The 24253-nt window shown below is 39.2% G+C and overlaps 1 protein-coding gene across 3 annotated transcripts in view; it reads right to left on the reverse strand.

The window, feature by feature from the left end:
• The window catches only part of CARD19 (caspase recruitment domain family member 19), a 139385-nt gene that overhangs the window by 17219 nt on the left and 97913 nt on the right, over positions 1 to 24253 (reverse strand). For all 3 annotated transcript variants that reach the window (XM_088134173.1, XM_088134174.1, XM_088134175.1), the window contains exons 4-5: positions 3123 to 3232; positions 2801 to 3009 (exon numbers count right to left, since the gene is read on the reverse strand). In XM_088134173.1, the coding sequence (XP_087990299.1) occupies positions 2801 to 3009; positions 3123 to 3232 (319 nt within the window). The remainder of the gene's footprint in view (positions 1 to 2800; positions 3010 to 3122; positions 3233 to 24253) is intronic.

Raw genomic sequence — 24253 nt, forward strand, 5'->3', positions numbered from 1 at the left:
AAAGGAAAAGGGAAATGTATCACTGTATATTGAGTGAACAATCAATGGTCTGTGAATACATTATCCTCTGACAGGCTGGATTCCAATCATGAATTATTTCAAAAGTTGTGTGCTGAAAGTTTCATTCACTGGATGGGTACACTAATCTTGTACATCATCTTGCTCCCAACTAAGGGAGAGATTTTTCTCCAACTCTCATAGTAATGGTTTAGAATGGTTGAGAATGGTTTCTCAAGCTTGGCAACTCTAAAATGTGTTCTTAAAGAGGGGAGAGGAGTTGAAGCAAGCAAGGGGGAAGTTCTGGGAGTTGAAGTCCACACATCTTAAAGTTGCCAAGCCTGAAAAACACTGGTTTAGAGAGAAAAATCTGTTCAGACTCATGTTCTACAAACATAATGTAGGCTTAACCCCATTTCAGTATATTGTCAGTAGCCTCAGGTTGAAAATGTCTACATTTGAAGGTTCGGAATCGAAAAGAACAAATGCTCTCAGAGTCACTGTTACAGAACTATCTGAACAGAAAAATGTATTCCTAGACTGGGGGCTTATTCCTCAATTATGCAATTTTAGGTATAGTTAGGTACAATCTGTATCTGAATCTCAACACTTCAAAATAAAGAGTTATGCAGTAACATATAAAAACAACTCTTAGGTTAAAGCCTAGTTTTAGTAGATTCTGTTTCTAACTAAACTTTCATGATAAGCTTGTGGAATTTGGCATATAATGGACGTGTATTCTGGAAGCCATTTTCATGCCTTAGAACAGTGCTGGCTGGGGAATTCTGGGCATTGAAGTCCACGCATCTTAAAGTTGAAAAACACTGCTGTAGTTTTTCTGTACACTGTATAAGCCACTGTCACAACAGCAGCAACACCATTTAAAATAAATGAAACAACATGAAGGGCCGTTCAAACTTTAAAAGCAGCAGCATTTGCCAAATTTTGGAAATCTACCAAGAAGCTATCATGATGGGCCTATCACTAGAAGTCTGCAGAGAATTAAAAGAGTCAGTATTTTCCAGAGAGAGAATACAATTGCCAGTGACCTCGCCTTGAAGCTTAAATGCACACTGAATGAACTCTTTGATTAATAGGAGCTTGGAAAGCTTCAGAAAGTCCTTCACTGGACAAGTTGTATGTTGCTTATTACAGAGCTTCAATTTCAGTAACAAAGCATTCATCTGAGGGGATCTGGAAATATTGTTGTTTTCTTAGTCGGGTCTATAGTAACATGCCCTAGCATGGGTTTTGCACACTGAATTGTGGTCCAATCTGTAGTTTCTCCAGTTATAAAGACCAGGCAGTTAGTAATGGAAAAGACTTTCACCTTGACAACTGCCTACAACTTCTTGTGGCAGATGATTGCAATGGACTGGACTGGGCTACAGAGGAATATGAAAGAAATCAGCATGAACTATGTTGTACAATCCACAAAAATGGACCATGGAGCAGCTGAATAGCATAATCACTGCTGCCAATCATCTTCTGTACAAAAAAAAGGGGTGGGAGGAGTTATTTGTAAAAGATGTATCCACAAAAGCTGGTAGAGTTGAGAAAGTTGTGCATATATACCTCTACTTTAGGAAAATATTGGGATTACTAATGACTAAACTACTAAAAAAATGTACATCAAAGGAATTCATTTTTTAAAAAGTAAACATTGGTGAAATTTACATTTATAAAGCAATGTTTATTCAGGATAGTTGCATATAAAATTTCGGTATATTAAGGAAAGATCTAAATGATAAATGTATGCAGATTTTCCAGTACTTGAAAAAACTGGAGACATGAACACAAACCAGATATTGCAAACATAGACTGTACTGGACTAGATATAAACCAATGATCCAACTTGACTAAGAAAGCTTTCTATATTCTTACAGGAAGTCAGAAACTTATCCATTTACAGGAAAGTTCAGATAAAATTCTGCTTGCATGTCTATGTAAAAACAAGATTTTAAGGAAATGAAGGGGAAGTCCAATAAACACAAATGATCCCAGTCAATGATAGTCAAATTATTTAAAATACATCCTCTTAGCAAAATGTGTCTACAGTTTCAAGTGTCAAACATCAAAAACAGGTAGAACTAAATTGGCATCCATTTGTAGATAAAGATGAGGAGATTTTGTAGATCAAAACTCAGTTTCCTCTTACCTCTCACCTTCTCACACCATGATGGGATTTTTTGAATAGTAATTTTATTAAAGATTACAATTGCAAAAATAAAAACTAACACAAACTAAAAAAGAATAAAAAGTAAAAGGTGCAGAAAATAAAGAAAAAAAGAAAGAGGAAAAAATATAAAATAAAATAGAAAAGAAAGAAAAAATAAGAATATAGTAAAGGAAAAGAAATACCTGTATATAAAGAAATGACTTCCCCTTCATCGTAACAAGTATAAACAATTTTAGTAACTTATCACCTTCTCTTAAAATACAACAAATGATCTCTTCTTCCCATATCCCATCTCTTATCTGTAAACAAATCCTTAAAGCCTTGTTATTTCAGTTCTGATGTCAGCAAAAGTCCATTAAGGGTTACCAGAAATAATAACATATCTATTTTAACCTTGATCAGATAAAACAACTTTATATTCCTTCTTTTATTTCTAACAATCTTGATCTTTAGTCCCTTCAAATAATGTCCTAGAACTTGATTTTTTTTATTTTTTTATTTATTCCTTCTCACAAAATTCTTCAAAACTTTAAAAAGCCTCTTTTGTAAATCCAATATAGGAAAATTATCCAGGTTACTCCCTTGGTTTGTTAAAGGATTCACTAAGGATTGAAGAAAACTCACCTGGTGCTGTAAAACTTGTCAGTCCCAAGGTTGTATTGTCGAAGGCTTTCACGGCCAGCATACGATGGCTGGTGTGGGTCTTCTGGGCTGTGTGGCCGTGTTCTTGAAGTTTTGTTTCCTAACGTTTCGCCAGCACCTGTGACCGGCATCTTCGGAGTGCAGGAGCACAGACAGGAGCAGTTCCCTCTGTGCCCAGAGTGATGTGACCCCTTTGTGGGTAGCAAATGGCAAATTAACAAATTAACAAATGCCAAAACAATCAACCAAAACTGGCGCTGGATCCCACCCGCATTGTCATCAATTTGATGGAACGCCAACTCACGCCAGAAGAAACTGCCATCCTAGCCAAGGGAGGAAACTTCGCAATCACACCCCCCAGAATTCCTGTGGAAGATATCATCGCCAATGTGGAATCAGCCATCCGCAACCGTCCTGAAGAGGAAGCAGAGGAAATAAGGGGTGAGATAGCAAGGATCCTATGGAGAGCAAAGCCTCCCACCAGCAACATAACGAGGAAAGAGAGAAATGCCCTAGAAACCCTCAATTCGGACCCCGACATCATCATCCTGCCGGCTGACAAGGGCAACGCCACGGTAATTATGAAAACAGATGAATACAAAGACAAAGTTAGAGAACTACTAGACCCCACCACATACAGAAAACTAAAACGGGATCCGACTAGCAAAATCATGAAACAAACCAACACCCTGACGAGGAGCTCCTCCCTTCACCCCAACATATTTCAACGCATATGCAAGACAGAAGCCCTTACACCCAGACTATACGGACTCCCCAAAATCCACAAAGACTCGATCCCACTCAGACCCATCGTAAGCGCCATTGGCTCCCCAACATATGAATTATCCAAACATCTGGCCACCCTTCTACAGACCCATGTTGGACAGACTCCAGCCCACATCAGAGACTCAGGACATTTCATCGACAAAATCAGCACCCTGAAACTCAACCCCACGGACAAACTGGTCAGCTTTGACATGGTCTCCCTGTTCACCAAGGTACCAGTGAGGGACACCCTGGCACTCATCAAACAGATCTTCCCAGAAGACATAACAGCCTTATTTCAGCACTGCCTAACAACCAGTTACTTCCTATGGGATAATGAGTACTATGAACAGATGGATGGTGTCACCATGGGAAGCCCCCTGAGCCCAGTCGTAGCAAATTTCTACATGGAACATTTTGAAAAACGGGCTTTAGAAACCGCACCCGTTACCCCAACAGTCTGGTTCCGATTTGTGGATGACACCTTTGCAATTTGGAGTCAGGATGAAGAAGACCTAGAAAAGTTCCTGAACCACCTAAACAGCGTCCACCCCAATATACAATTCACCATGGAAAAAGAAGTGGACAGCCAACTTCCATTTCTAGACACGTTGGTCATACGCAAACCAGACCTCAAATTAGGACACAAAGTCTACAGAAAACCCACCCACACAGACCGGTACCTACACAAAAACTCCAACCACCACCCACGTCAGAAAAGAGGCATTATCAAAACCCTCATGGATCGTGCCAATCGGATCTGCGAAACCCAATTCCTAAACTCTGAACTTAACCACCTTAATTGGTCCTACAAGCGAATGGCTACTCCAAAAATGAAATAAAAATAGCCATCAAACCAAGAAAGCAACATTCAACTGAAGAAGAAAAACAGCCACCACCAACAAAGTATTTCTGCCCTATATCAAAGGTGTCACAGACCGCATGGGAAAACTGATGGAAAAACACAATTTCCAAACAATCTTCAGACCCACCAGAAAAGTACAAGAAGTGCTAAAATCAGCAAAAGACAAAAGGGATCCCCTCACCGCCGCAGGAGTATACTGCATACCATGCAGTTGCGGGCAAGTATACATCGGGACCACAAAACGCAGCATCCATACCAGGATAAAAGAACACGAAAGGCACTGCAGACTACAGCAACCAGAAAAATCTGCAGTAGCTGAACATGCTCTCAAGCACACTGGACACAAAATCCTATTTGAAAACACAGAGATACTGGACAACAGCCACTATACCAGGCTATACCGGGAAGCCATTGAGATTCACAAACACCAGCACAGTTTCAATAAAAAAGAGGAGAGTCTAAAAATCAACAAAACCTGGCTACCAATCCTGAAAAATACAGCCTGCAAAAGGTCAACGAACTCAGCTCAACCACCAGGGCATGTGAACAGTTCACACAATGAACTTGCTAATCACCCCCAGCGGCCCCTTGTTAACAATTCAATAGAAGAAAAAACCCTGCCTAATCCCCAGGAAGATACACACATATTCTGACACCAAAACAAGCAGCCACTCAGTAACTCAACCCCCCCCACACACCCCCAATCCCCCCCTTCCCCCCCCTCAGATCTCTATAAATACCCACAAAAGGGTCACATCACTCTGGGCACAGAGAGAACTGCTTCTGTCTGTGCTCCTGCACTCTGAAGATGCTGGTCACAGGTGCTGGTGAAACGTTAGGAAACAAAACTTCAAGAACACGGCCACACAGCCCGGAAGACCTACACCAGCCAACCCCAAGGTTCCTAATAGCTGAAAAGCCATTGACAAGCAATTTCCAAAAGTGATTACAGGTAGTCCTCAACTTACGACTGCAACTGGGACCAGGATTGCCATTGCTAAGCAATGCAATCGTAAAGTGCAAAGTCATGTGACCACATCACTTAGCAATGCCAATCCAGTCCTGGTTGTCATTGTAACCCAAGACAGGTGGGTTGTTAAGCAGGAAGCAGAGCGAGTCCCAGGTAAGGAGCACAGGGGTGCTGTAGTGGGGTGGGGGAACAGGCCATGCACAAGTTGGGGGAGGGGGCGCTTGATGCAGTACAAACTCAAAAAGGCCGGGAAATTGTGGTGTGGGGTGCACGCAATCGCAGGGAGGCTGGGAAAAGAGGGCATGGGATGCATATGTGTGAGTATAGAGAGGCCAGGAAAAGAGGGTGTGGGATATGTGCATGCGTGTGTGTGTGATCGCAGGGAGGCTGAGGAAAAAGGCTGCAGAGTATGTGCATGCAGGGTGCATATGAGCAAAAAAGGGCGGGGGAGGGAGACTTACCCCAGCAACTTGTGACCTTCCTTGCTGGCTTCCCATTGACTTTGCTTGGGGGAGGCCGGCAGGGAAAAGCACAGATGGTGATCACATGATCAGAGGACACTGCAACTAATCGTAAGTGCAAGCTGGTTGCCAGGCACCCAAATTTTGTTCACATGACCATGGGTGTGCTGCAACAGCCAGAACTTCAAAAACTAGTTTTAAGTCCCTTTATTTAGCACCTTTGTAACTTCAAAGGGTCGCTGATGGTTGTAACTCGAGGACTACCTGTAGAAAAGGAAGTATGCAAATTTAGTGTCATTTCAAAGGTGCCAACCATGGTTTGAGCAAGATGGCTATTCCCTCATCTCTCAGAGCTCTAAACCCGCCAGGGACCACTGCCTTGCGGTCTCCTCATGAGGAGCAACGGTAAAGAGCACTTTTGGACAATCTCAAGTCCTCTCCTTGTCCGGAAAGGAATTATGAAAAGCCAGTCTACTCACTGGCTCTTTATTTTGCCATGGTCGTCGGCTTTGCTTTTTACAGAGCCATCTTCAATCTGCCATTTCTTCCGGGCTGATGGGATCCCATGATGGGATTTTTTAAAAGAATTTTTTAAATTCTAATCTAGAGAGAGAAAAAGTGTTGGGAGTCACAAATAGTTCTTAAGGGCTCTAAATTAATTGAGTTTGTGTCTCCTGAACAGCTGCTTTTGTCTTCTTCAGTACTCTGCAGAAGTACTGAATCCTTTATTATGCCCTGAAAGGTAGCTAAATCCACCAGGCTCTGAATCAGTAAAATTTCTTCATACCAGAAATTACTGAGCTTTTACAATTATTGTTTTGGCAGACACTGAAAAACTTCATTATTGCATTTCATTCAGGGTTCCTAGGCTTGCCAGAGTAACTTCATATTCAAGAAATACTTTAATAGTGAAGTTTAGTGAAAATCACACAATGAAACCATACAGATTTGGAAGTGCAAGTAGGTAATAAGGAATAAATCTTTAAAGCACAGCATATTTGCCTATCAGCTACATGTCAGCCTTTGAGAACTGTCTGCTCTTCCACATGTGGCATTCGAAAGAGTTTTTCTGCTCTCTTTTGTGGCTCTTCTCTGCATTACCTGATCTTAGCACAACTGTAATTACAAGTTGGTTAACCGTGCCTTGCGTCTGATACTATCCCAAACCTCTGCTAGATCCAAGAGCCTTCTGTGTGGCCAACTTTATATATAACCTGAGATTTTAAATTTTGTTTGAAGGGCAAACACCATTAGCTAACTATGTGGGGAGATGTGGGTGTTATAGCAAGATGCCATATCCAAGAGGGGCAGAGGGAGGGGACAGGCAACAAAACTTCAAAAATATATCTTGTTGCAGAGTCTAAAATAATGCATTTTCTCAGGATGGCTATAACATACATATATACAGAGAGAGAGAGAGAGAGAGAGAGAGAGAGAGAGAGAGATGTGCTTAAAACATGATACATCCGTCACAAAGAAATTGGAAAAAAAAAAAACTTCTCTAAATATAGCCAGCACTGCTTATGATGTGAAGATAGATTTTTCTTTTTTCTATCAGGTTGATTGTCCCTGCATCAAAATGAATTGGAGTCTCATGCAGAAAGCTCATACTGGGAAAGTCAATATTACTATCCAATAAATACAGGATATTGAAATGTTGCTGGGTTTTTTTAACCTGGAAATGTCTCCGCCAAAGGCATGCTGTTTTTTTATGCTTTGATAGGTTAGATAACATGTTTACCTAAAAGTATGCAGCGTCAGTATTGCTTTTCCAGCTTGCTATCTTTCTTTATTAAAAGCAAACAACACACACACACGCACACAGACATGTCAGCGTCCAGTTGTGAAGACAAACAAAACATTGTCTGCATTCAAAACCAAATTTTTTCTTCTACTGTGAGTGTACATATCTTCTCCAGCATGTTACTCATGTTTCAGAGAAAAGCGTTCAGATAGCTCAGTACACATCCACCTTTCATTCCAGGAAAAAAAGCACAAGGAAAAGGGATATCAGCTAAGAAGTACATGTTAATAAAGCTATCATTTGTTTTAGCCTTGCAATGTTAAATAAGCCAGCAACCCTCTCACCCTTCAGGAAAGCTTTAAAAACTTGCCTTTTTCCCAGGGTGCTGAGCCAGGACAGTTGATGATCCCATCCTCTGGGAGGTGGAATGTATGATTGGTGGGCTCTGGCTATATGTTGTTTGAGATGTTCGTTTATGGACTTCATTTTTTATTGATGTTGGAGGGGAGCTGGCAATATTGTTGGGAGATATTATTTGATATATGCAGGCAAGAGTCATAATTATGTAATTTGGGCAGCTATATGAATCTTCAAAATAAAAAAATACACAAGCCAGCGCCAAACTGGGTTCACAAACTTCACTAACCATGTTTTCTTAAAGTTGTTTTTAATGAGATAAAATTTGGTGGATTTGTGTAGTGTGCTAAGCTAAAATCAATCACACCATCTTTGTTTGCTTTTATTTCTTTGCTTCTCAGTTGTGACAGACTTTAAGTGCACTGTGTGAATCAGCTGTGACTTAGTCTTGTAGATAAACAATTTTTGCTGATTTTTGTTGTTAGCTGGTCAATCCTTAGTTTGTTTTCCATCCTTTCTCAGTTATTCTGCTGTGCACCTCTGTAGATTGGTTAGAAGCTTAGCTTAGTAAGAAAGCTTAGAGACTTAGCCAAGGTCTATAAACAGGAATAAGCTATAACCACAAACGAACCATGTACACCTTTAAAACATCAAGCTAAGCCATACTAGCATCCAGTGGTGTCCATGGAGGAGATCAAAAAAGTCAAGATGGCAGTATTGGCTGTGTGAGCCAAACTCTGCTCCTTTGTGTGGAAGTGACCACTACCATTTTAACTTTTTTGATGCCACCGTGGATGCCGCCCTGGCCTCAATTAGCCATAGCTTATTTACCTCAGTTCCATTTGCATATCGTCCTAAACCAAAAACAGACAAATGAATCCCATTGTAGTGTAGGGAAATATGAATTCAATGTGAACAACGTAACAACACTGAGAATCCTGATGCTTAAAATATGGCATAGAAATTATTCCAAAGGCACCTGGAAACCTTAGGATGGCAACTCTTGGCATGTGAAACCAGTAAGCACATGTTCCATATTCCCAAAGAATGAACAAATCCACCCCAAAGGTGATGGGAAAAGCAGAAGGTTTAAGAATTCTACCTTTTGATATGGTGTCAAGGCTGTTTTGTCTTTCTGGACATTGTCTGAGGGGGAAAATGCTTTTACTGCTGACACAGTCAAACATGAAAGAATGGACAGCACAGTTTTGTTTCTGTGCCTAGAATAAAGAAAAAATGGCACTGAGGAGATATTGCAAACATAACCACCTACCAGGCTAGCTGGTTGCCTGCCTGCCTGCCTGCCTGCCTGCCTGCCTGCCTGCCTGCCTGCCTGCCTGCCTGCCTGCCTGCCTTCCTTTCCTCCTTCCTTCCTTCCTTCCTTCCTTCCTTCCTTCCTTCCTTCCTTCCTTCCTTCCTTCCTTCCTTCCTTCCTTCCTTCCTTCCTTCCTTCCTTCCTTCCTGTCTAAGCATAATCCTATTGGCCTGCTAATCATAAGCTGGTGGTAGGAGTCACAGTCTTTGGTTTATTCTTATTACACCTAATATTGTGAATTCCACTATACAGAGAAATATGTCTGTAAGTAACCAAATTAAGAAAATATCATAAAGTTTTGCTTGGTGCATTAGCTTGTTACAAATCTAAATATATGAAGCTCCTGCCTATTAATTATTAAACTGCCTAAATTATTCAGGTAAGAATAATTGCTTGTAATAATCTTTTTGAAGTTAGAGGCACTGACTTATGAAACCAGCTACCAAAATGGGTGATGGGCTCTCCTTCGCTGCATATGCAAGTCATCTTTCAGGATGCTCTGATTTGGATTCCTCCCATGAAATAAGAGGTCAGTGGCCTAAACAGACCCTTTCAACTTTACAATTCTACAAGTAAACATCAGTTACATATATTGGATCCAGTCAAATTCCAGATCCTGAAAAATAGTAGGGTAATTTGCAACAGGCAATCATTTTCCCAGGCTGGAGCAAGTGGGTCCCAAATCTTTCTGATCTCCATGAAGAACTTTTCCAGAGATTTGAGTAAATGAAAAAGATAGCAACATGGCTCCCTTGCGTTTAGTAAAAAAGATTATTTCTTATAGGCCTCTCCTCTCTTTGCACAAAAAGCCCTCAAAATTATTGGTCTGCTTGGCACAGGATTACGATCACTGCAAATGTCACCTCATTCTATGCCATGCAACAAAATTATGAACACTTAGAAACAGAGCTTGAATATTTAGGCACTAATCATTGTGAAATATAGCATGCTTCACCTTCATCTCTTCTCTAAGCCACATTACATTCTGCTGAAAACCAAAGTGTTATGGCTACTGTTGTTGGCGGCATGCTAAATTATGGGAGAGCAGAGCTCCGTTTTTCCTAATTTCAGTCTGGATCCAAGCAGCAATTTGAATTCAGATCCTACTGAGCCTTTTCCAGAGCTACTGATTACTGTTCTCATCCACACAAAATGTAATTGAGCCAAGTCTGCTCCTTCCTATTAATCATATGTAAGACTAAAGTGACAAGGAAGCATTTTAAGAACTCTAAAATGCAGCTGTTTTAATCTTTTCTCTCATCTCCTCTTTGTTATTTACTCTTTCTCAGGACAAAGAGTCTAGAGAAATGTCAGGTTTATCCAGTTTTAAAATACAGAAATTCAGAATGTATCATTGCATAACATTCCTATAGCCAGCTTTTCTGCTCATAAAGCTAGGGAACTGACAGGAAGTACAAGTGGGCCTCTGGGACTAACAAGGTCCATATATTCTTATAGATATTTTGCAAATTTTGCTTTTCAGTGGTTTTCAGTTTTGATACCCTTCCATTTCACTATTTCTCTATGGATCTCACAATGTGGATGAAGAATAACAGCTCTCTGGAGAAGGCTCTAATGTTGGGGAAAGTGGAGGGAAAGAGAAGAGAACAACCAGCAGCAAGGTGGATGGACTCAGTTATGGGGGTGATGAGTGCACCATTGGGAGACTTGAAACAACAGGCTAGGGATAGAGCGTCATGGAGAAAATCTATCTATGTGATCACTAGAAGTCGAAAATGACTTGCTGGCCTATAATCAATCAATCAATCAATCAATCACTCAATTAAAAGTCTAATTTTATGCATGTTTACTGAGAAGTAAGCCTTGTTGAGGTAAAGAGGTTTTACCCTTAACTTAAGTGCGACCCTTTTCCCCCACCCCCACCCCCCAAGCTTGCAGCTTGTTTTTAAAAAATCTGCTCTGTTTCAAAGCTAGCTGAACATGTGGGAACTGAATGGTGCTGAGAAATAATGCCCATTTCTGTGTTAAAAAAATTAGCAGAAGTAACATGGTTATTTTTAATTATAGTTACATGTAACAGGAAATGATTCATCATGAACTCATAGCGTGATAGCAATCTTTTAATTATTAGCATTGATTTCATTGTCTATGGATTCCCAGAAATCTGATTGCTACTGTGCATTGGAAAGGGGGGGGGGCTTTTTATTGAAACAAATGGAGCATCAGCAGTACCCTGGGAATAACAAACAGAATAAGGGAATGGGGAGAAGGAAAAGCAAACAAAAAGAAAAAAGAAAATGAAATGTTTGGCAAACATAAGAATGTAAAAGTAACCTTCAGGAAAAATACTTACATTTTTAAACTTTAAGTATTATTCAGTATTTCTACCTAGATATTTGTAAAATTGAAGGTAATCTATTAGGATCTATTTTGCTATATAGCTAAAAAATAAAGACCAAAATTGAATGAGTGCATGTGTACACACACACACACACACAGAGATTTTGATATTGTGTTATATTTTCTAGTTTTGAATATTCCTGATTCAAAGAAAGTACATTTCAATTTTCTGGTATTTTGCAATAGCAAGTCTAATAATTTACTGGGAAAAATGAATTAACTTCTTGTGCTGCAGTGATGTATAAGACATTAAAACATCCCTACTGCTCCCATGTGCTGGAGAAGATAATAGAGCACATGGGACACCACCAATGATATAATGTCTGGTGCCACTAACTCTGCTCAGGCATGGTCCAAGGAAGGCACCTGGAACTATGGTTACATGTCTACTTACCAAGAACAGTCCTCTGTATGAAGGCTGTCCAATCCAAGTCTGCTTGAAAGATAAAGAACAGCACCGTATGAAGGAAGGGGAGCAGAAAGAGCCTTGAAGTTCTGTATCAGCTCTGGACAGCAGTCTGAGCAATTACATGGATCACCTGGCCATTACTATGAGATAAACTGTAATTATACCTGAAGTTGTATCTATACATTACAATCAGCAAGTGCAAGTTTTATGGGTGTCTGTACTCTCCGATGTCCTCATTTTATGATACATTTCCTCCATTTGTTGTGACACACAAATGATCATTTCAGATGCATGCAACTGCTTCTGACTTTTCCCTCTTCTGCCTCTCTTCGCCTTCCAAGTCACCTTCTCTTTTCTCTTGATCGATTGTCACTCCATAGGAGCAAATGGGAGGTACCATGCATGTCTTTACCAATTTCTTACATATTAAATAGCCATCTTTATCTGTCCTAGGAAACAGAACTAAGGTTTTATTAATAGCTTCCTGTGGGAACTTGTAATTTAATCCATCACTTCCCCAAATAAGCTGTCGGCGTATTCTGATCATCACGTCAGGGAAGTCCACCCACCCCAATCCAAAGCACAGAGTGGAGGGAATACACAAAACAAAGGAAAAATGCCTAGAAATAAATGTTATATTTCTTTCCAAACAGGAGTTATTTAAAGGGAAGTTTATTTTTAAAGCAGCCATGTGAAATGTTCTCACTTATTTGCCTTTATTTATTTTTCTGCAGCTGCTTTTGTTTTGCTCGGGAGGTTAATTAGTAACTAGTCACTAAAGGGCGTTTCTAATTTGAAATATACAATCTTTGCCAAAAAAACCTCACCAAGATTCATTACATTTGGGAAAAAATGCAAATCTATTATGGAAAGTGAATTGTTGGGTGCAACAGGCATGTGTGCATGCACACACACACACTATACATTCCATCTTAAAGTAGCCTTTTCCCTTTTCTCCTGACACAAATCTTGACTGTTTAATTGGATTCCTCCTCCATGTTGTTGACAAAGTTGCAGCAGGGGCTGGGAACAACAGCCTAGCTTCAGTTGGCAACTTGAGGCTGTTGTGGGCATGTCTGCTCCTTCTAGTTGCTGGAAAGTCCCTGCCATGCCCATCTGGGCTTGGGGTGCAGGAGAAGCCAGAGGCTTGGTTTTTGCAGAGGCGTCTGCCCACAGAATGTCTGACATTCAGCTACTTATGTGCAAGGGTACAGACAAGCCCTTGACCTCTTTTTTAAACCTATGTCTTTAGTGGTCCTCTGAAAGTGCACTAGACCTATGCTTTTAAAAAGGGGACTAGCAGTCTCTGGAGGGGCACCCATTCCTCTGCTGCACAGAAGGCCCATTTAAAATGGGAAAGATAGCTGGACATGGCTGGCATGGTGTTGCCAGCCGTGTCTAAAACGAATGCATTGCAGGTTTTCGGCTGCTTTGCTTGACAAGAGATTTCTGGTAGCTGAAGTTTCTACTGGTTTTATAAACTTGGGGTGTGGTGAGGGTCCATTTTGCCTGCACCAATGGCAATTTGCACACTTTGTGGGCTGCTTCCAGATGCTGCTGGTTGGGACTACCATATCCTTGTAGCACTGACCAGTTTGGGATATAGTGGAACTGGGGTGAAATGGACAAAAATTCTGCCTATTTCCTCATGTGGTCCAAGTCACAGGCCACAGACACAGCTCAGGTACCTGGGGTGAAGCAGAAGGGTGCTCAGATGCTCCTTGCAAGCAACCTCTCTCCCACATCCGTGAGTTGTCACTCGGGCTATTTCGGACCCCATGCCAAGTTGTCTAGATTTTGGAAAAGGTCTAAAAATAGCCTGGCTGAAGTGTGGATGAGGCAGAGGAGGGACACAGGATGAAATAGGAGGAAGCTTTCCTGATGACAACCTCTCCTAATTTACCCTGTACTTGTGGAAGAGTGCTAGACAAGTGGGCAGAAATAGCCTGAGTGATAAGTGATCGCCGTGCAGCAGCACCATACTAGCACCCCGTCAGGCAACTTGAAACCTGGCTAAAGCTTCCATCAGTCACTGCCTTTGCATGTGGCAGGAGGGCACCACTCACAAGCCTTCATACTAAGATAGGCTACTGAGGCAGCGCAAATTATGCCAGTACACCAGCATTTGGCACTCTTCTTTGTAGTTAAACACATGCTAGAAACTGTACCAGTTTCTAAGTACAAAGGCCTCACAATTTTCTTCAAACACTTCTGGAGAACAATGGAAAAACAATGTAAATTTACCTACCAATTATTTTCTCTTCCTTCTCCTGCCACACCATACTTACTTATTCCTGTCTTTTTCTCTGATTTGAAAGTGGGTCATCTCTCTACTTTTAATCTACAGCCTCTTCCCCCATCTTGTGTTCTAATCTTCCACTTTTCCTTCCAGGCTTAAGTAGTTAATTTTCATGTATAAAACATTGTCCTTAGATTACAAGCACTTCCATCAGCTAATAGGTATCAGTAAACCCACTTGTTTACATGAGAAATATACTTTACCTTTGATTTTTTTTTAATCATGCAATTGTCCTGCCTTGTTCATGAAATGATTACAGGAGTTCCAGATATTACTAACTCTCATCTCTAACTTTCCTGTGTTCCCACCATTTCTTTTTTCTTACTCCCACCCCAATCTGTTAAGAAGAAAAAGTGAATTTCGGCTATATTTTCCATCCTTCATCTTGCTTTTTATTTTAGCTTTAAAAAAAAAAATGTGTCCCCAGTTTGTTCTATATTATCATTCTCGGTTGAATTTTCAGTACTGTTTCAAACACAAATACCAGTTGAGCTAATACAAAATATATATCTCCATACCATAATCATGTACTGGAAATATGGAATATGAATTGAGAAACAGAATGCTACCTAGAATCTATGCTGGTAGCTGTAGAACATGTACATAAAAGTAAATGATACTAGACCAACTGTATCTCCGATCCTAATCTGGGATGTGTAGAGATTATTTTTTTTAAGGAGAAGTCTTCAAGCACATCTTTTTCTTCAGTGGTGTAGGTTGGAACCAATTCTGCCAGCTAACCTACCATTTGTGTGAATCAGGACCCTTCTCCATATATGGGTTACATTGATCTGAGATTCAACCAGGTTGTCCCTTAAATTCTTTGTTTTATCTTCAAGATCTTTGGCTTTGCCTTTGCATCTTGTCCTCCAGATTTGTTCTGATCCTAATTTTATGGTATTTCAAAGAAAGAACATTTGCAAAGGTTTTCAGGAAACACTTCCTCAAATGCATTTAGGCCCCTCCCTCCAGCTCATTATTGTTCTTCTTGTCACGTTTCCTAGCTTTGCCTCTTTCAGTCATTTAATCTGGTCTTACCTCATTGGACTCTTTTTATCAGCTGTTTTTATAGAGATGAAATTATCACAGGCAAAAGGGCAGCCAACTCACACTCAAGAAATGAAAAAAAATGTTCAGGGTGTTGCATAATAGTTAACAAGTACTTTGATTTGATTTTTAAAAGGAGATGTGTTTAATGAGCTCAATATAAAGGTAGGGTTGCTGATTGACTGTGAAGCAAATGACTGTGGGGCAAACTCCATTGTTTCTGAAGTTCAAGCTCAGTATCTTTACAATGCACATATGCAGGAAGTAATATGTACTCTTCTGTTTAAGAGTTAAATAAACTATCCTGTCACATCACCTAAGAATACAATTCCTTTCAAAAGCAATTTACAAATAAACCAGAGTTATCTGATCATTTTAAGAAACCAGTGTATAATAATTACAAAAACAGCAGATCTGAATGTGGGAAACAACATTCACTGGGACATCTTGGCACATCATTATTATTAGATTTATATCCTATGCCTTTTCTTTAGTAGCTCAAGGTGTCGTATATATACCACATTCTCCTCCAATTTATCTCATAGCAATCCTGTGTGGTAAGTTGAGTTAGTAGTGAATAAGCCAAAATCACTCTGTGAGCTTCCTGTTTGAAGGTGACCTGGATCTCCCAGATCTACTCTGATACTTCAAGTATTACATCACACTCCATAATCCAGATATTCAGTCTTCTGGAACAAATAAGTGAAATTTCTGCCCCAAAATGAGCTGTTATAGCATATAACCACTTCATATGTACCAACATTGCATATTGAACACCACATCTCCAAAGTTAGCTGAACCTTTTTCAATTTTTTAAAAAAATACATAAGTGTCCAACTGACACAAAGTAATAAGTGCCTCCTTAATTTATGACTGGTTATAAAACCATTTGAAACATTCTGGATTTTGTACGTGAAGAGTTCAAAGTCAAAATGTATTGGGGAAAGTATGAATGCCCTCACCCTATTCCTAATTCTAATAGTCTTAGAACAGGTATACATGACCTTGTTCTAGTTGTTCATTTAAAAGAACACAGAAGTTGCGTGGAATGTTACAAAATATATTGAGACCAGCTCATCTCAAGCTAGTCTAAATGCTTCCTTTTGCTGAGTACTTGGAATCTTTAGTACTTCACTGCCTACCCTCTGTCTTTTGAAGTCAGGAATTCTCAATCTTATAAAAGGCAGTTGCACAAGATAATGGTGGATTCAATGTTGGAAACCTATCTTTGAACTTGGAGAACAGAAGCTAATCAATCTTATAAGGCCACAGAATTTGATCCTGTGTTCTTAGGTCAATTGGATGAGTACATTTAAATCACTTTGGATTACATCTCTGAAGCAGGCTAAGCATACCGTTGGTAAAACAAGATGGGTTCCTTAAACAGCAGGTGTTGTGGAAAGAGGAAGGGCCTGAGGACCTGTCTATACTCTCTGAGTTAGCCTACTGTCCTCAAGCAATGAAAGATGATGATCATTGCTAGTGTTCATGTAAGATACAACTGCCAGATTGGTCAACTTCTATAAGACAGAATCAGCAACAAAAATCCTTGGACTTCTTAACTGGAAATTATAAAAGTACAGGATGATAGGTGATATATGTAGTCTTGGAATTTCTTCTACTATTGTTCTGTTGTTTTGTCCATCACTTTGGAAAAGCTAAAACCTGACCTTTATTTTATTTCCTTTCTTCTCATTTTTCCTTATGAATATATTTAAAATAAATCCTGAATGAAATAATGGATACTCTTAATGTGAGGGTTGGAGTACTTTGTACATCTAAAAATGTTGACTTCTGAAGAAGGAGGACCATAGGTGAAACTTATTCTTATTGGCCAAAGATGGGGTGAATGCTGAAAAATATCTCAAATGAAAAGCAAGCACGGGTGAATGTGCCCCGTAGGATATTCTTTGGAACCCTGCCCATCAAAGCTCTAACAATTGCTAATAAAAGACAATTGTGGTGCTGTAATCTGCACATCAAAATAAAACTGTGGGGACCCAGGATCCACCTACTAATGCCCTTGGATTTCTCAATATCTCTCAGCCTTACTTTGTTACTGGGATATCATGAGGACTTAGGGGACTTATGAATGCCACTTTTAGCTCTTCCAAAAAAGATGTAAATAGGTGCTGAGAATCTTCTGCAAATTTATAGATCAATACCATCTTTCTCTGCGTTTTATTACCATATTTTTTGCATGGTCTTTTCTACCTTTTGTCCAATTGGCATATGAACCCTGTTTTAGCTTATGATAGAATAGAAATCAGGGTGCATAGAAAAGAAGCAATTTTTTTCTCTCTCTTCTCTTTGCTGACTTAATTCCTTTATATCACTCTGGCAAAACCTTCTCTGTTAATGCTTTCTGGTTTATTCAGGAAACAATAACTTGTCAGTAGCAAAATAACACAACTGGGAATGATGCAATCTTGGCTTATGAAACCAGAAGCCTAAGCTCAGGATGTAGAGCCCCTCAGGTTCGGAGCATCAGAATAAAAGGAGACTCCACTTTATGAAAACAGATCAATCCTATTTAAGCTGAAATCTTCTAAGTGAGGATTACCATCAGAATACTTCCCTTTTTTTTTAGTGGGTGTGTGAAAAATGTTTGACAATGCAGGTGAGGCATCTTGCAAACACTGCTGGGTTACATTGCTTATATGTGATTTGGGTTGGGTAGGTTGTGGTGTTTCAAGGGGGAGGTAAATAGATGTCAAAGCTTATGTCTTTTAATAAAATATTTTAGTTGGAAGAGGTGCTACCAAACTCCTCTTGATTTTTGAATACCATAGACTCACATGGCTCTCCTTCCAAAAATCCTCAGTGACCAAGTGATAACACATAGGCTACTGTGGAGTCCTTGGGGTTCTCTGAGTTTGGTTCTTTTCTTGCAAACATTTCATTACCCGGCTATGTTTGCAAGAAAAGAACCAAGCTCAGAGAATCCCAAGGACTCCACAGTTCAACCCTGAGCTACACATATTCACCTCTATTGGTACATAGGCTACTTCCTGACTCAGGCTATTGTCCATTCAGTATAGTTCTGTCACCCTAGACTAGTCATGGCCAGCAGGAGTATTTCCTGATCTACCTGGAGAAGCTGATAATTCAATCTGGGACGTTTTACATGCAAGAGATGTACTTAGCTACTATCCTGTAGCCTTGCTATCCAGAATGCTCCCTATCTATAGTGTTATAATTAAGGGCTCCAAAAATCTCTGAAACGATCTTTGCCAGGCATCTTTAAACACATGCGCGCGCGCATACACACACACAGAGAGAGAGAGAGAGAGAGAGAGAAGAGCAAGGCAAACTTTTGCTCTTGCCCTTACATCAGAATTTCATTATTTGGGTGCTACATTTGAAAATGTCCTGTCACTGCCCTTCCTACAGCAGATATAATTATACTTTATAGTCAGATATAGAAATAAATCTATGGGATTCCACCACCACCACCACCACCACATACAAATGAAGCAGTTATGGGAACTGTTGGAAAGCATCCACAGTCAAAGAGACAAATGTTGAACATGGGAAGAACCCTAACCCAGTAGCTAGGCTGACAGAGGCTGTTGCATCAGAGACTTCCAGGAAGTAGCAGAGAATTTATGCCAGCCTTTCCCAACTTAGTGCTCTTCAGATGTACTGCAAATAGGATTTCCAATCACCAGGGCCAAAATACATGCCTGCCAGGAATTCTGGGCATTATATTCCCCACACATCTGGGGTAGTGGGCTGCAGAGAAATTGCATCAGAAGCTATCCATCAACATAATATAAGGGAGATGGAGAAAAGACTAGAAAATAGTATTTAGTTGTATTACATTAGGACACTTCAGAGCCTTCAAGCTGAAAGTTTTCCACCATTCCACTTGTTGTCATTAAAACCAGTTCAGTTGATTTCCACCATTCCACTTGTCATTTCAGTTCACTTTAGTTTTCCTGACTTGTACTGTTCAGATGTGTATAGTATCTATCAACTCTAGCTAGCATGAGCAGCTGACTGAAGATAATGGGAATTGTTCACCACAGTAGGCTGATTTAGTTCATCCTGTTTTGCAACGGCATTGTATTATATAGAAAGTCTCAATCCAACACCTTTGGAGGATATCTATTCAGGGTAAAGTCCTTAAAAGGATCCTTTTGTGATGAGAAAATTGAGTATAGTAAGTAACTGATAGGTGCTGATATATTTCAGGAATGTTTCTGTATCCTCTGAGAATGTTTCTGAGATCCTCTGAGATAAAAAGGAGATTGTAAGTGTGAAAAATGGTTCAAAAGAAGTTAGGGAATGCTTCTTGTGGAATATACTTTACTCCTCTGTTAAGAATTGGAGCCTCCTGACAGATTTTCATTCATAAACATAGAAGGATGTCAATTATTTAATGAGAAGCATCATTTTTGAACACTGAGTATAAAAGTCCATTTGACTGTGTTTAGTGTTCACCCTGCATGCAGGTGGAGGAACCTAGAGTGTGGTGATAAAAATAACCACAAGTTCTTTAACCTGTGGAAATCAGTATTCAGGGTGATAAACCATGGATAAATAAAAAGACATAGAGACATAGTCTTGTTTTCTGCTACTTCATACATATGACTTCATACTCTTTAATTTTCTGCAGAGAAAATGCCTTCGGGTGTTTGTTCTTCTGCCAATACTAATCTTTATAGTTTGCTTGGGAGATAGTATACATCCTTTTTCCTTTACTTCCTCTTCTTAAATTGTGTTAAAAGAGCTATTTTGTATAACACATAAACAGCACATATCATACAAAAATATAAAATTTTAAAAATAGCAAAGTTGATTGCATTTACCATGGAATTTAAAAAATGCATTGCAGAAATCCACACAAAGGTGAGCAAAACTGGTTAAAATCAGTGTAACTGGCAGGTATCTGATAGTTCATAGCTATGAAGTTTAAATTTGCTTAGTTATACCACTTAGTTGAAATAATCTAGAAAAGTGAATAGGGAAAGTATTTAATCAGAAGTTCCAAAGAACGCATAATAAGAAGATTAAAGCAATCTTCTGATTATGGACAAAAAGACCTCTTTTCTAGATGTCCACAGGCTAAATTATCAAAGGTAGAAACATATATCACATAAGATAAAATGGAGGGTTTTTTTTTTAATATTCTGCCTTTTGTTTGCAGAACATTCTGTTATATAATTCAAAATTTTACCTTCATAGAAATTAATTGACTGTTGTAGCAAAAGCTGGAAAAGTGTTTTGAGTTTTTCCCCAGTATAAGCATACTTCTAAAAACGATAAGCTTGTGGCTCAAGCAAAACACGAACTGCCACTGCACTATATTGATGAATTACCTGAAGTTATAAAAAGTGTGCAAGTTCAATAATTTAAAAACCTTACAATTTAGGGTGGCATTATGTTCCCAGTTTTCATTCATGCTTTGAAAAACTCAGGAAATTGGAATATAAGATGCATGCCTTATAAAGTGCACCATGTAAGATGTAAAATCTTTGTTCAGTCTTGACTGTTTATGATGGCTTTCCAAAAGCCAAGAATTATTGTTAATTTTATTCTAGAATTTTGTCCAGAAACAAGCCAGGCTTATAATTTTCTAGATCTATCATTTTGATAAAGCCTTTTGATAATGTCTCTTTGATAATATCTGTCCTGACTTCTAGTAGGAAAGAAACCCTATTCTTGAAGGATATTCCTATTCTGTTTTTGTGATTGTTGGGAACATGTATCCTGATTATCAACATTCTATCTTCTTCAGTGCTTTGAACAAATTAAAAAAAGAAATGTAACTTTAAGGTGTAGACACTCGCACCTTTTTAGTACCTTCCAAGAAGTTGCATTATGCCTCCTTTGCCAGTTGCAACATTTTTAATGTTCTTAAAATAGCCAAGAAACAATTTATCCCTCATAATGTATCTCAGTACAAATTATTGAAATAAACAGTACAATTTATTTTCAAAGATCGTATCTTTTTAGAAGCCTTGTGAAATAGAGAATACGGTTTGCAGCATTTCCCAAACATTGGTTTATGCATTTCTCCTAAAGACAGAGCTTTGTCAGTTAAACAGACAGACTTATATGGAAGCTTAAGAGTAGATCATGGCTTTCTCCCAAAATCACTGCTGGGTATTCATAACATGATTGCCATGGTGGCCATGTCCATATAGTCTGTCACAAAACATCTGTTCTCCAGAAGACAAGCTGGTGAACTTGGTCCTCACTATGCTGTCTACCATCCCTCCCTCCCTCCCTCTCTCTCTCATTCATATATATTATGGGAAGGTGGGAACAGTTTTGAACAAAGCACTAAGCTGCAACCAGAAATATGCTTCTAAATAAAGATGCTAAAGATGGTATTTTCTTTTCCAGTCAACCTGGGGGTACCAAGAAAAGCTTGCTACTCATGTCTTAGGCACCTCTGTGGAAAAGAAAAACAGCTTCCAAAACAAAATAAATAAATCAGTATTACTTAAAATATTCAGATCAAAGACAGGACAAGTGCTTGTGGACAGTTAGAATATGTCATATCCCCCATCTTGGGATTTATTTTTAATTATGAAATAATTCATGAATATATAAGATGTATAGTTTATTTACTAGATGTGGTGATAATATAGTAGTTCCAGTATTTGCAACATTTCATACTATGAATATTAACAAACATTTATATAATGCCTTAACCTAGAAATATTCCCCAACCACAAATTTCATAGCTGCCTAGTCAGCATATAGTGGACCAGAATCCAGAAAAAATGGGTTCTTAACTCTCTCTTTTAAAAAAAACAAATGATAATATAACATAGTCAAAACTAACTTAAATCCCACTATTTAAATATGGAGTCAGTTTTACTAATGTTTTCTAATGGGAGTGGAATCAATATCTTCCAAAAAAGCTACCCTCATGTTCAGATACAGGAAATAATGGCATGGTGTTGCTACATTCCCATTAAATCTATTATCCTCACATAGCATTTGCTGCTTGGTTGTGTGGGTTCCAAGAAACAAAAGGTTATCTATTTTTGATGGAAATTATAGTTTCCATCAGTCTTCCTTGCTAATATTTTCATCTCTCTTTTTATTCCCCTTAATTCATTTGCAGTGGATCCAATTTAGTATGCAAACATTGTTTTCTGCAGAATAAAATACATCGTTTTCATTTCCTCATTGGATTAAAGCCAGCTGACATTGACTGTATAGATTTTCCCCCCTAACTTTATTTGTACTATTAAAATGTTCTTTGTTGTTTAGGAAAGGACAACTTTTTCTTTTCAAACAGGCAGAAATGTAGATTGGTGAAAGGCAAGTATGTAGACTAGCCTTCTACACCTCTGATGTCCTCCAAATGTGTTGGGACAATGATTACACTTACTGTATCCAGGAAGGCAATAAACCTATGGCCGCTCAAGGAGGCTTACTTTTGAGCAGGCTTGTACAGGTTTGTCCTGTAAACTTCAGATTTTGTTTTTTAATCATACCATCAGTCACTTTCTTTAATCTTTTACATTTCTCCTTGAAAATTCTGAACTTAAAATCAGTCTTGTTAAAGATCACCATGAGCATCTTATAACATTGCCCTGAAATATGTTTTTCTTTTCTTTTTAGGTATCTACAGGTCTATCTGAGAGCCACTTTGTTGTAGTGGTTAAGGCACCAGGCTAGAGACCACGAGACCCTGAGTTTTAGTCCCACCTTAGATAAGAGAGCCAGCTGGGTGACCTTGGGCCAGTCACTCTCTCTCAGCCCTAGGAAGAAGGCAAGGGCAAACCACTCCTGAAAACCTTGCCTTCAGGGGCTTGTCCAGGCAGTCCCCAGGAGTCAGAACTGACTCAAAGGCACCCACCCAAGACAGGTCTATGTAAGGCAAGGGTGGTAAGGGTCACTGTTAATGTTCTTTTGAGAAAGCTTGTGGCCAGAGTGGGAGCAATGGTGCTAAATTAATGTATCATGTGTGCCACTGAAGCTGGATTTTTCTTGGGTGGAGGGATTGGGCTTTTTCTTTGCTTTTTAAAAAATTGGGTTAAGTCTATTTTAGGCTTGCGGTATAATTTTTATATGGTAAAATAGTGCAGTTAGGCTGAGACTGTAATAAAGGGGTTTTAGGGGTTGCTGGCTGTTCTGGATAAAGTACCCCCCAAATTAGCATTTTTAGTGGTCCATATTATTAACATTTACATAATGCTAACTTTTAACATCTTCCTCCTTCCCTCCCTCCCTCCCTCTTTGACTTGGTAATATAAAAAATTACAAATCCTAGAACTATGTTATATCTACTCATAAGTGGCTGTGCAACAGAATTTCAAGCAGGGAAATTTGCTTAGAGACTAGCTGAAGCAAAACACAATTGCCCTGCAGAAAACTATGGATCTGGAAAGACTCAGAAGCATCCGATCTTCATATCTTTCCATGAGTTCTTAGTGTAATTGGACTCAACTCTGTTCCAAATGGAAACAATGTTTCTTCTATTCTTCCTGCTTAAGACTCCCTTCCATTCTGCTTTTGCTTTCACAAAGGTCAAGGCCAGAGCACACAATGTCCCTTTTTCATTGGATTGACCTGAAAGAAGGGAATTACCTTCAGATGCCAAACTATGAAGCTTCAGTAGGTGCAGCCTATAAAATATGAGGTGAGATTAGAGTTTGCATTTAGGGGAGGCTGCAGTTCAAGGTGTCTTAAACAGCTAGCCACCAGGAAGGAAAATCAAAGGCTTGATGAAACCTACTTTAGTGGCTACAAATCAAATTGATGCAGGGGCTCCCGAGGCAAATTACGGAACACTTGAATTTGGGGGATGGGGAACAAGGTTTCATTTTGTAGCAGTTGAATTGTTAACTCAGGAAGCCTTTCATGTTTTATTTAT

The sequence above is a fragment of the Python bivittatus genome, unplaced genomic scaffold (assembly GCF_059951505.1).
Source record: "Python bivittatus isolate LINGU-HERP-01145 unplaced genomic scaffold, Pbiv_v1 ctg000080_np1212, whole genome shotgun sequence".
Classification (NCBI taxonomy): domain Eukaryota; kingdom Metazoa; phylum Chordata; class Lepidosauria; order Squamata; family Pythonidae; genus Python; species Python bivittatus.